The following is a 13507-nucleotide window of genomic DNA, read 5'->3' as shown; positions in this document are numbered from 1 at the left end:
ACGGTCCTAAAGAAGGCAAGAATACTAGCAAGACCAACATTTAAAAGCACTTTTCCTTCTTTGAGTGGTACCAATAAAACCAGTGAAGACACCCACCTTCACAAACCTCTAACAGCCTCCCCAACCCCATAAAATCCCCGATGACCTGGTAAAGTATACAGAGTGGCATTTTGAGTCATGTAATATTCTCAGCATGGATTTTTAATGATACAAAAGTGCAATTCTACAATGCAAGACCTCTTAAAAAGAACCCTGTCTTTTTAAAAATTGCCTATGGTAAAATTTCAGCGTGCATTTCATGCTTGGATGTAAAAAGGAAATAAAAAGGATTAGAATCTCAAGGGTCTAAAAATGCACTGAAATCAGAAATCATTTAAAACACTCCCACAGCACACGTTTACGGCTTGACAAACTTATGTTGAATGTGGAAAGAAAGCAAGGGGGTTGGGGGGGAAAGAGAGGAAAACTGCAAAACCCTCTAAAGCCATTTAAAAGGGGTGGTCATCTTCCATAATTTGCATTAGGCCACACCCTTTTCATGTCATTGTTGGAAGGGGTACCCTGCCCCAATAGCCCCCGACCCAACAAGCATTCTCGTTGGGCCAGTGAAGTGGATTATGACAACACAGGATTGGAGAGATGGCAGGGGATGTGGTGGCTTAGAATGGTGTCATTCTGAAGTCATTTAAAGGATACTGGACTGTCCCAAAACAAACACCCCACCCCAAGAGATTACCTCAGCTGGACACCCATCTGCTACAACTTAAAAACTGTTTCAGCAGAAGATGCAAATTCACAACTGGTTAAAAAGTAAAAACGAACCAACACCTTCAGAGCAGCTTTTGTAAGGATTTAAATGCTTTTCCAAAAATTCAACTTGCGTCTTTAAAAGGTTTACCAAAAACAAAACAAGGTTCCAAAAAAAATTCAAAATGGCAAAGATCTGGAAGCCAAGGCAATATTCAGAATGGTACATTTTTGCAGAACAAATGGTAAACTCACGACATCCAACAAGTAAAATGGGAATTGGAGTTGAAGAAAAAAAAAACTTTTTACAGCAAAGGATGCATTCAGTTTGCTCTTGGATCAAAGAATAAAAATCTAACTTGTCAAGCCCTTTTTTTTTTTTTTTATAGAAATAGAAAATTTTCGGTCAAATTTTGGGAAAAAAAAAAAAATTTAACCGTAATATTTAGGAACAATTCCTTCAAAATAGGAAGGCACGGCTCTGCAACTGCCTAGTATCGGATTTCTATGTACACGTATTAACAAAAGAGAACATCCCTCTAGCCAAAATCGGGAATAGCAGCAGAATTCTCAATCCGCCAACCTGGAGCCTGGTACGTGACATTAGTGTTGCATTACGTCGTCAACGCATCTGCCTTCAAGAAGGCAGTCCGTGCTTGTTTACTTGTGCGCTTTTTCCAAGCGCAAGACTCTACGGCACTGCCACCACATGCGTGAATGCTCGAGCCTTACACCATCCACGGCGCCGAATGCGTCAAGACCGGTGATCTGCATCGGCTACATGCTTCCGGTTGCCATCTCTGATTGAGAAATCTTCATTACCCTGATGGTACTCTCCTCTTCCACCGCGGTAGTTTCTGCCTCTCCATTGGCTTCTATGATAGTTGGGGTGGCGGGTGTTTCGCCCATCAGTCCATCTCCCTCGACTATAATCTGACCATGTGGCGTTGGCAGCATCCATTCCCCGGTCCCGATAACCCCCCCTGTTCCTGCTATACCTCCTACCTCTGTAGTTACCCCGGTCTTCAAACCCTCTCCCTGTCTTGCGTGCTTCATTGTGGTAAGACTGGCCATCATTTACATCTTCCTCCAAAGAGTCCACTAACTCTGGCCTAGTCACCAGGAGCTCCGGTTTTGCAAGCCCTCCTGAGCTACTAGGAGTGACCTTTTCAGCATCATTAATGTAACATTTTCTGACCTGCTCCGATTCATTTCCATTAAGCACAGTGACACTAATGGTGGGAGGCTGTGTGGAACTACTGGCAGCTTCTTTACTTGAGCTTACGGAGTCAAAAACTACAACAGCAGCAGAAGATTGCGGAGGTACAGGCAAGGCTTGATTAGTATTTGCAAGCAGTAGCTCTTTAGAAAAAGGGACGACATCCACTTCAGCTGAAATGCTTGACCCCAGTTCAGGGCGAGATTCAAGGTCACACTCTCCTCCTCGGTCTGGTAAGTTAACCACATCTGAGGGGCTAAACTTTGGAGGCAGCATTTCTGAATTTGGACTAGCAGCTGTGTATTCACACACTTCAGACTGACTGAACTCTATGCTGCCCCCAACAGACGCATTTCCACTGGGGAATCTCTGCACTGGATAGCGCACGCAGAAGGGCGAGTAAACGGGAGGGCTGGCTGAATAGCTCCCAACAAAGGGACTCTGGCCATATGCAGGCCAGGGCAAGCCTCCCATGTGAACCACTGGAACAGGTACAGGAGGAGCCGCATTAAAGCTACCGCACAATACCCGCTCAGGACCAAGACTTGAACAGGGTGCTCTGTCGGGAGCAACTACTGGCATGGGCAGTGGTGGACACGGTGTGGCTCTATCAGCTGGACTGCACTGACCATGAACTCTTCCAGCTGCTTGATGCTCCCAGTTCTGCTGCACAGGCATGGCAGGAGTTGCAGTTGTGGAATGGACACCTGGGGATGGTGCTGCATGGCTGGCACAATCTGGTATCCAGGAAGCTGCATAGGTGGTGGTGCCAGGTGACTTGGTCTGCATGGCGCAGGCACTCACATAGGCCTGGTGAAGGGGGAAGATGTAAGAATGGGGAGGCCAAAGCGGGCAACTGTAAGCCTAAAAACAGAACAGAATCATAAAGGTCATTATAACACTTAGCACTGTTTAAGTATACACATAAAAGTAACAAAGTGCATAAATCAGAGATTTACTTTAAAATTCAACAAAAAAATCTCAAAAGGATAAAAAAGTAAACTGTATTAAGGAAGGAATGGCAAGTTATTGTGAGCTCAGAGTAACCACTGTGTTAAGGCCAATACTTGTCTAAATGAGAATGCAAGTGCACATAACATCCTTACAAGTAGCCGAAACAACTTATAAATGGGACATGAAACAATAATAATCTTAATACAAAGCGCTCAACAGCACACAAAGATTTATTTAGTTACTGTTGGCTAGTCAGAAAAAAAAACAACTTAAGAATAATACTTCAAATAGCAGAGAGAATGTGTGTCTGGTGCTACAGCCATCTTGCGTAGAGCATGAACAATCACTGCGCCACCGTGTTCTCATGTTTAATAACATAATTTAACTCCGATCATCTTGAAAATGATATCACGTATACATCTCAGTATTTTAATTATTCAGAGAGCTGTAATATTACTAATGTCATGGATTCTGTGTCCTGTCGGAGGAAGAGAAAGCCCGTTTAAAAAGCACACAGTGATTCACACACAGAGCACATAGAAGATCAAATACAAAACAAAGCATTTAACGTGCTACTTCAGTTACGATGGGATTTGAGAAACTAGTAAATTAAACGATTTTAAGATGAAGTTTATGATGTTCTACTTTATTGATAAAATAAACTACGTGATTAAAGTGGAAATTGAGATTAAAGTTGACATTTTGTGCTTTTTTCCCCCCACACTGTGTACCTATTTTTTTTTTCTCTGTACCCTAATAAGCTTTCATATGACACTCAGATGGTGGGCTACGACTCACCTTTTCACAGCAACTTTGACATCTGACAACTTTTTTATTTCAGGCACTGTGCGACTTTGTGAACTTGAGCTTTCGAGTTTCTCCGACATGCTATGTCACTCGATCAACTTCCTTTTGTTTATACCACTGTTTAAACCAACAAATAGTACGTTTTTCTTTGCCTCCACTTGGTATTCGCTGAAATTCTTCTATTTTCCCCTGTGCTTTCGCCATTGCCTTTTCACAGAACGCGGAGCTTAACGGCTATTTATATTGATTTGCATATTCAAAGAGGCGTAATTCTGGGAGGAGTTTGGGGAGTGGCAGCAGGCGCGTGCGTTACTTTTCACGCTGACCGGGATTTATGGAGTGGAAGAACGTGGAAGTTGGTGAACGCACAGATTTATGCATCTGGATATTTTTTGTGCATACGAACATTTCCGCTTTTGTCCTTACGCCATGTTTTAGTGTGAATTCTACGCACGGAATTATGCAGGAGGCCCCTGATCAATATCTTTTATCAATGGGATCTGGTTCATGTTTTGAAAGTTCTTTGTGAACCATGGGTTTTACAGTAGGATGCAACCAAGATTTCAGGATAATTGTGATCCGCATTTTGATTCACCTCAAATCGATTCTTTTTAAATCACTTGATTCATTTACAATCCAACTTAAGGCAAGTCAGGGGGAGGTGGGTTTGTTTGTGACCCTTCCGATTACTAATTTATATACATAAATAAAAATGTACTGATTATATTATTTACTTAACATGATAATACGCCATTGTCTTAGTAAAAGCAGAATTACACAATTGGGATGCATAAATGACATTTCGTTAAAGAATAACAAGTGAATGAAAACACTACAACTCAATGATTCATTCATGAATCAAATTAACAAGAATTAACTGGTTCTTGGGTAGTGACTTAAATCGAATTAGTCAAGATAATTCAGGCGGTTCTTGTGCATGTGCTTTAAACATCTATCAGCATCAGCATATTCACGCAGAACACACATGCACTTGAGCACTCCTATTGAGCTGAATTGATTCAAAGGATTCACTAAAAAAACAGTCATTCTAAAAGAATGCATCATTCTCAATTCACCCATCACTACACCATAATCTGACAGGTATAGCTGAACTTTAGTTGGAGGCATTTTAATGGATAACTGGTGTACACCGACTACTATTTAACATGAAACTGAATGTGATTGGTCAATTCTGAACAAAGCCACATCCTTAATTATAACACCAGGTTTTTTTTTTTGTTTTTTTTTTAGTATATGACACTCCAACCCCCCTTTAAACGGTTTCCATATCCACCATCTTTGAATAATTTGAGATTTTACAATAAGGTCGAGAAAATTTTGGACATAACCTATTTTGGTTTCATTTTTTTTTTACATTGTTAAAATCTGCCACTCTTACACAAGTGTATAGTCTTTTTATAATCCACTGTGCGATATCAGGATTGGTTCAGTGGCCAACTGCCCCAAGTAAATCAGAACTGTGTAAGTCTAGAATAAACTGACTAGTAATCACCCCACCAAGGTTTATTTTTTCTAGGAACCCTGTTGACTGGAATTTATCCTTATCTTTTCCAGTGTCAAATGTTAATATTTCAATTACAAATAAACAGCAAAAAAAAAATATTGACAGTTGCATTTGGTGTTAACCAAATTGAAAATCTCACTTTAATGGGGTGTTTAACACACAAAGTGATCTGAATCTTACCTTTAGTCCAAGGTTGAAAAAGAATCTCAGCACTCCTTTATCTGCCACAAAACAAAAAAAGTGTTGGATTAAGCAAGATGTAATATATTTTTCCTCTGAAACAATTGAAGGAAACAATTTCTTTACAAAAATTTTAAAACTGGCACCTACAATTTCGCACATGACCAAACAATCAATCAACAAAACAGCAATATCGGTAATCGGCTATCACTTTTGCCGACATTATACAGTGGTGTGAAAAACTATTTGCCCCCTTCCTGATTTCTTATTCTTTTGCATGTTTGTCACACAAAATGTTTCTGATCATCAAACACATTTAACCATTAGTCAAATATAACACAAGTAAACACAAAATGCAGTTTTTAAATGATGGTGTTTATTATTTAGGGAGAAAAAAAATCCAAACCTACATGGCCCTGTGTGAAAAAGTAATTGCCCCCTTGTTAAAAAATAACCTAACTGTGGTGTATCACACCTGAGTTCAATTTCCGTAGCCACCCCCAGGCCTGATATCACTGCCACACCTGTTTCAATCAAGAAATCACTTAAATAGGAGCTGCCTGACACAGAGAAGTAGACCAAAAGCACCTCAAAAGCTAGACATCATGCCAAGATCCAAAGAAATTCAGGAACAAATGAGAACAGAAGTAATTGAGATCTATCAGTCTGGTAAAGGTTATAAAGCCATTTCTAAAGCTTTGGGACTCCAGCAAACCACAGTGAGAGCCATTATCCACAAATGGCAAAAACATGGAACAGTGGTGAACCTTCCCAGGAGTGGCCGGCCGACCAAAATTACCCCAAGAGCGCACAGACGACTCATCCGAGAGATCACAAAAGACCCCAGGACAACGTCTAAAGAACTGCAGGCCTCACTTGCCTCAATTAAGGTCAGTGTTCACGACTCCACCATAAGAAAGAGACTGGGCAAACACGGCCTGCATGGCAGATTTCCAAGACGCAAACCACTGTTAAGCAAAAAGAACATTAGGGCTCGTCTCAATTTTGCTAAGAAACATCTCAATGATTGCCAAGACTTTTGGGAAAATACCTTGTGGACTGATGAGTCAAAAGTTGAACTTTTTGGAAGGCAAATGTCCCGTTACATCTGGCGTAAAAGGAACACAGCATTTCAGAAAAAGAACATCATACCAACAGTAAAATATGGTGGTGGTAGTGTGATGGTCTGGGGTTGTTTTGCTGCTTCAGGACCTGGAAGGCTTGCTGTGATAGATGGAACCATGAATTCTACTGTCTACCAAAAAATCCTGAAGGAGAATGTCCGGCCATCTGTTCGTCAACTCAAGCTGAAGCGATCTTGGGTGCTGCAACAGGACAATGACCCAAAACACACCAGCAAATCCACCTCTGAATGGCTGAAGAAAAACAAAATGAAGACTTTGGAGTGGCCTAGTCAAAGTCCTGACCTGAATCCAATTGAGATGCTATGGCATGACCTTAAAAAGGCGGTTCATGCTAGAAAACCCTCAAATAAAGCTGAATTACAACAATTTTGCAAAGATGAGTGGGCCAAAATTCCTCCAGAACGCTGTAAAAGACTCATTGCAAGTTATCGCAAACGCTTGATTGCAGTTATTGCTGCTAAGGGTGGCCCAACCAGTTATTAGGTTCAGGGGGCAATTACTTTTTCACACAGGGCCATGTAGGTTTGGATTTTTTTTTCTCCCTAAATAATAAAAACCACCATTTACAAACTGCATTTTGTGTTTACTTGTGTTATATTTGACTAATGGTTAAATGTGTTTGATGATCAGAAACATTTTGTGTGACAAACATGCAAAAGAATAAGAAATCAGGAAGGGGGCAAATAGTTTTTCACACCACTGTACATTGTTTAAAAAAAAAAAAAATAAATTGGCAAAAACTCAAAGACTTTACTGCAAAACTAACCAACCACAATGCTCCCAAGTCATTGGGTGTGGGATACATGCCAAATATGGCAGTGGAACTACAGTTTAAAAATAATTTGTTTCACAATGAAGTGCAGGCATTTTTCTCTGAGTTTTAAAAAGTCATGAAAATGACTATTAGAAGGCAATACCCACTCCATCACTTAATTTGGCATATAAACAAAAATCAAAGAGAAAACCCTAAATGAACAAAAACAGAAACCAACCACAGGCCCAACAACTTAATGTCTACATGTGATCCTCTAAACAAACAGTAAAAGCCTGGCTTTAGTTTCCATTCTGCATCTTCACATTTCCAGACAAATTCTACTATGCAAACCGGTTCTCACGTTTTACATTATTGAATTTCAATATAATTAGTTTTGCTTAATACAAAATGCAGGTCAGAACAGCACACACTACATGGAAACATGGAAATGAACTCACAATTGACAAGCAGAGCTAACACTCCGATACAGAGGACATGTTTAAAATAAAGCCACCCACACAAATTATCTTTGGATACACGAGTAATAAAAGGCTACCCCCAGTGCTCCATGCTCCCAAATCCATAAAGAGAAAGCATATTTCAGATTTATTAACCTTGCATTAGCATTACCACAACAGACTGATTAAAACACTTCATTGGCAGATTATGAGCACTAATTTACATCATCTTACCTCTAGGAAGGTCTCCACCATCACTGCAGAGGGAAAATGGCGGGGAGGCTACACGTTCTCCCTTTTCATTCAATGGAAAACCAGGGTACAGAGGATCCTGGTAGGGAGATGGGATTTGGGTAAAAGGCACCGAAGGCTGGTTGACTGCTGACATGGGAACAGCATATGGAGCTACAGGTGTAGATGTGATAGGCGCTTGTGGCATCATTGGATCATGCACAGATGCAGTAGGAACTGGAGAAATGCCCATTGGTGTAAGTGTGCCTAGAACAAATTGTACATTTTAGACTTCTTACCATTATCTGTTCACTTTAATTACCATACCAAAGATGGTCTTTAGTTTTTTGGATCACAAGGTTGACTGTTTAAAATGTTTTTGAACAAAAACCTTTATTTTACAGAAAACCAGTTTTTATCTTTATTCATACATCCCCCATTAGTACACAGCTGTCCTGAATGAGCAGATACTCCTATACTGAGAACTACCTACGCCTTTTAAAAGGAAGTTTAGACTAGATACTTTAGTTATATTACAATATAACAGAATTACGAAATTTCAGAATGCACTGGCTAAATAATTATCTATTCAGTGTGTCAAAACAACATTTGAAAGTAACAAAACAGCAAATATCAAACAAAAGAAGTCCCAGTTGCACTGGACACTTTATCAACTACACTGCTCAAAAAAATTAAGGGAACACTTAACCATTACAGTCTAACACCAATTCTATTGATATGCCTGAAGCTTAATTTGTCCAGTTAGAAAGTATAAGCAATTGTGAATCTATGTCACCTGCTTTGGTGCAAATGAAAGTGACAACAGGTGTACTGGAGAGGCAACAGAAAGACACCCTCAAAAAAAGCAAATGGTAACAACAGACCATTGCTCTCTCCTTGTCCTTCCCGATTCTTCTCTAGATTTGCATTTTGCTGGTGTCCTTGTCACTCCTGGAAGAATGAGGAGGTTCCTACAGCCAATTCAAGTTACACAGGTAGTCCAGCTTCTCCAGGATAGCACATCCATAAGTGCAGTCGCAAGAAGGTCTCAAGAGAATGGAGGAGAAACCATGAAACAGGCTGTTACACAAGAACAGCTTGACACGGTCATAGAAGGGGATCATCCCAGCAAAAGGACCGGCATCTGCTTCTTTGTGCTACTGGTGTGCATGTTGCTAACCAAAATGTCAAAAACAGACTTCATGAGGGTCCAACGTCTCTAATGGGACCTGTGCTCACAGCCCATCACCGTGCAGCTTGACTGGCATTAGCTAGAGAATTCCACATTTGGCAAATCTGCCAGATATGCCACTGGTTCCCCATTCTCTTCCTAGATCAGAGCAAGTTCACACTGAGAAGTGAAACAGTTTGGAGACACAGTGGAAAATGTTATGCAGTCTGCAACATCATCCAGGATGACCAGATTGGTGGTGGGTCAGTGATAGTCTAGGGGGGCATATCCTTGGAGAGTCACACAGACCTCCAGGTACTGGGATTAAATCCTCATTGCGACTGTCAGACCTTATTCTGGTGCATTGTGCACTGGGTTCATCCTGGTGTGGGATAAGGCCCAGCCTCATGTGGCCAGAATGGGTAGGCAGTTCTTGGTGACGAAGGCACTGTTGCCATTGATTGGCCGCACATCCCCCAGTTCTCCTTGTGTAACAGCCCACCCTCCTAGTAACTCCTCCATGCTCAATACCTTCTTGGTAACAGCACATATGGATGTGCCACCCTGAAGAAGCTGGACTACAAGGACAACATGAATCAGCTGCAGGTACCACACCTCATGCTACCAGTAGTGGCAAAGACACTAGCCAAACAAAACTAGAAAAGAATCAATCAGGAACGATAAGGAGAGAGAAACTGTCTGTGGCCACCATTCCCTCGTATGAGTGTCTTGCTGCTGCCTCTCCAGTACACCTATTGTCATTTTCATTTGCACCAAAGCAGGTGACGTTGATTCACAATCACTTATGCTTCCTAACTGGACAGATTGATATTCCTGAAGGTTAACGGAATTGGTGTTAGGGATGGTTTATACTTCATGCTCAGAATGCATACGTGCATAATGGCTGCCACGCATTCCCAGTGTTCATTTGATGTGTCCTCTGAAATTAACACGACACGTGCGTGAGTTGCGGTACCAGCAAAATCTCAGGGGGCACAGCATGATAAAGATGGAATGTGATGTCAGAGTCATTTACTATTTACACGTGACAGAAAGCCGCTTTGCAAATCTTATAGGATCGATGTGTGTGCTTTGATGAATGGTTCGTTGTGGTAAAGCAAAATGCCGGCATATAAATGCATTCATGGTCCTTTTATATTCAAGCATCGCATATTCCCCATCGAGAAGACAAGATACATTTTAAAGGTCTCTCGTATCATCTTCTGTGTCAGTTTTTTTTTTTTTTCGTTGCATGTTCACAACAGCATCAGAATGTGTGGCAGCGTATTTCAGCCACAGAGGGAAAAAAAAGTTAGGGACATAGTAAAAAGGGCTATACTTGATATCACTTTAACTATGAAATGGATTAAACTATGTATATTTTACAGATAATCGTTAAGATCATTTAAATAGTAAATACTGTTAATAATTACACATGTGGGGGTGGCAGTGCTGCTGCTTCGCAGGGAGTCACGTTTGCATGTTTTCCTGGTGGGTTTCCAGAGTGTGCTCTGGTTTCCTTCCAAAGAGATGTAGGTTTGGGGATTTGGGGATGCTAAAATGACGCCAGTGTATGCAACTGCTTGTATTCATCTTCCGATGAGCTGATGCCCCGTCCAGGGATTGTTTCTGCCTCATGCCCGATGCTTGCTGAAATGGGTGCATCCCTGGATGGTTGGATTTAAATCACTAAACATCCATCCTTTTCAGATATTTAATGGATGTTTCAGGCAATTCACAACACAGCAAAGCCAAACCTGTTCTCACCATGGTGATCTCGCACTGCCATCTGGTGGAATCTTTCAGATTTACGTAAAGTACGTGCGCAAGTATAAACAGTACAGCGCTTACGTAGCGGTAGTATCCACAGATGCACGCGTCATATTAAGTATAAACACGGGCTTAGACTCTGATGATTAAGTGTTCCCTTAATATTTCTGAGCATTATATTTAATTAAAAACAAATTCGTTAACTTAGGAAATACATGGTTACAAGTATGCAAGCTGGCAAGTGCTATTAAAAACATTCTGCATATTTGAAAGCTTGCTCAATTAAAATTTAAACCAAAGTAACGTAACAGACCTGTGCAGCAAATAGGAATGTAAGCCAAGGCAGAAAGAACTTCCCCTTGACAGTATATGCAAAAGAACAGCACCATCAGGATATAATGGTATAGTGAATTACTGGTTCATATTCTAGTGTATTCACCAGACTAATTAGCTTAATAAAGTTTATTTTAATTGGTGGAGATCTCAATTGCATATAGGTTTTACATAAAAGGTAAAAAGCTCATAAAAATGATCAATATATAGGCTTTAGGATCAGATACAGTTTTCACCCTACATTTTTAAACATTAAAAGGAAGTAAATCAGATGCCTCTCGGGTCCATGTGAATACCTAGTAAAACACTTTAGATAAGATCAGTTAAATCACCTGGCATGCAGCATGTTGCAGCTTCATACGGTGGAGGGTCTGCTGGCAGAGGAGATGGGGTGTTTGTTGAAGGCTGGCCTCTGTTCACCAAAGGTGGAGGAGGCGGAGTAGGATCAGGACCTGGCGGCCCTGGAGAACAGGCAAACTTGCCAGAAGCCTTAAAGAGAAAGTGTATTTATTATTATATGGCTAATGCCTTACAGCATTTGAGATAAAAGTGGTTACATTTTTGTTTTTCCTGTTGGAACACAGGCATGACAAGTGACTTGCTCATAGTCAAGCAGTGTCAGGATTTGAACCCAAAACCTGAGGGTCTGAAGTCCAAAGCCTTAACCACTATACCACTCCACCTACCTATGTGTACTATGAACTACACATTTAGATGAAAACATGATTATCTAAAACACCACTGTACTAAGTAAACTGAACAGTTTTAAAAACTGCAATCTTCAAGTCAATTTTTGTCAAGCTGTCTTTTAAGTGCACTTATTCCCACGTTTCATCAGTTAGAAGTCATTCCAACACTGTACTTGATTACATCCATCCTGCTACAACAATTAAAAAATAAATAAATAAAAGACTGGAAACTTATTTTGTAACTTGTGGTACAATTTTTTTTTGCAAGACTGCATACCAAATACTGGAGAATGGCATACAGAATAACTGCTAAGGAATTGAGGAAACAAGTGTAAACTTATCAAGTTCTAGCTCCAAAAAAAAAAAAACGCAATTAGCATGGATCCAAACCACAATAAAAATTCTACATGGTACATATCTGAATTATGATTAGCTTCAAAACTACGTAATGCAATAAAAATCTCACTGTTACATCCAAGCTATAATTTGATAGATTTTTATTTTTTTGAAGATATTTCAAATAAATTATACAACCAAAAGATAGTGAGGTGAGGGATAAAATAAAATTACAATCTTGACCAAAAATACATTTGCAGAGAACTGCATTGTCCAAAAAGGACAATCATAACACTGTACCATGTCAAACTGCCCATATCACGTTTATCAATCAAGTGCTGATCTTCCAAGTTCAGCCATACTCTCCTCTTTTTCCATGAGCCAATAGCGTGCTGCCTGATGGAACCAACCATGTACAAAGGGGTAATAGCTGCAGCAAGTGCAGCAGCAATCTTTACCCATTATTTTTTCCATTTTATTATGGCATGTAAAATACGAGACAGCAAACAGACGAGCTTCTCTTTATGTGTGGTTCAATACACACGTTACCCTTATTCCACGTCACTACATTCCATAAATTATACTTTTGGCGAACTCTAATTGGTTTTCAAATCGCACACAAAGAGCCTGCCCCTCCAACCAAAGAGAATGTCTAACCAGTTTGATTATATCCTAACAAGTAGGTCTGGACAAGTTGGTCTTAGTTAGCAGTACGCTAATGTGAAGACAATCTCTTAATGTGACACACTCAATGACTACCTCCGACTGGCTAAAATTAAATAAAATGAAGGCTACAACTGAAAAACACTAGAAAAGTCAACTAATGTGATATAGCCTTTAGTGTGGATGTCGAGCAAACTTGTGTTTAGTATAGAAGCTCAAATTTATAATTAGAAAAAGGACACAAATAAATTTGCCCTGACGGCTTAGTAAACAATAAGGTTGTTAGCTTAAGAGCCGCATGTGTCAACTTTACATGTAAACTTAAGCATATTAGGCTTGCTACAATTCTAATGTTCATTTTTATCAAGAAATGCTAGTAATTATGACAAATTTTCTTTAATGGCAAATGTATTATAGATATAGTGTGCACACATTTCATTATTTTAAAAATTCTGCTTTAAGAAGGATTTTATTTATTTATGGCCACTGAACAATAGACCCATAGAACTGCAATTTACTTAATAG

At 40.0% G+C, this 13507-nt stretch overlaps 1 protein-coding gene across 1 annotated transcript in view; it reads right to left on the bottom strand.

The window, feature by feature from the left end:
* Positions 1-446: 446 nt before the first annotated feature.
* Positions 447-13507, bottom strand: part of otud4 (OTU deubiquitinase 4) — an 88767-nt gene continuing 75706 nt past the window's right edge. Inside the window, exons 17-20 of the mRNA XM_051928111.1 lie at positions 11627-11783; positions 8024-8287; positions 5433-5473; positions 447-2830 (exon numbers count right to left, since the gene is read on the bottom strand). Coding sequence (XP_051784071.1) covers positions 1502-2830; positions 5433-5473; positions 8024-8287; positions 11627-11783 — 1791 coding nt within the window. The 3' untranslated portion in view covers positions 447-1501. The remainder of the gene's footprint in view (positions 2831-5432; positions 5474-8023; positions 8288-11626; positions 11784-13507) is intronic.

Source organism: Erpetoichthys calabaricus, chromosome 5, assembly GCF_900747795.2.
Source record: "Erpetoichthys calabaricus chromosome 5, fErpCal1.3, whole genome shotgun sequence".
NCBI classification, from domain to species: domain Eukaryota; kingdom Metazoa; phylum Chordata; class Cladistia; order Polypteriformes; family Polypteridae; genus Erpetoichthys; species Erpetoichthys calabaricus.
Note: the sequence above shows the minus strand (reverse complement) of the source record. Positions and strands in the feature narration are given on the sequence as shown.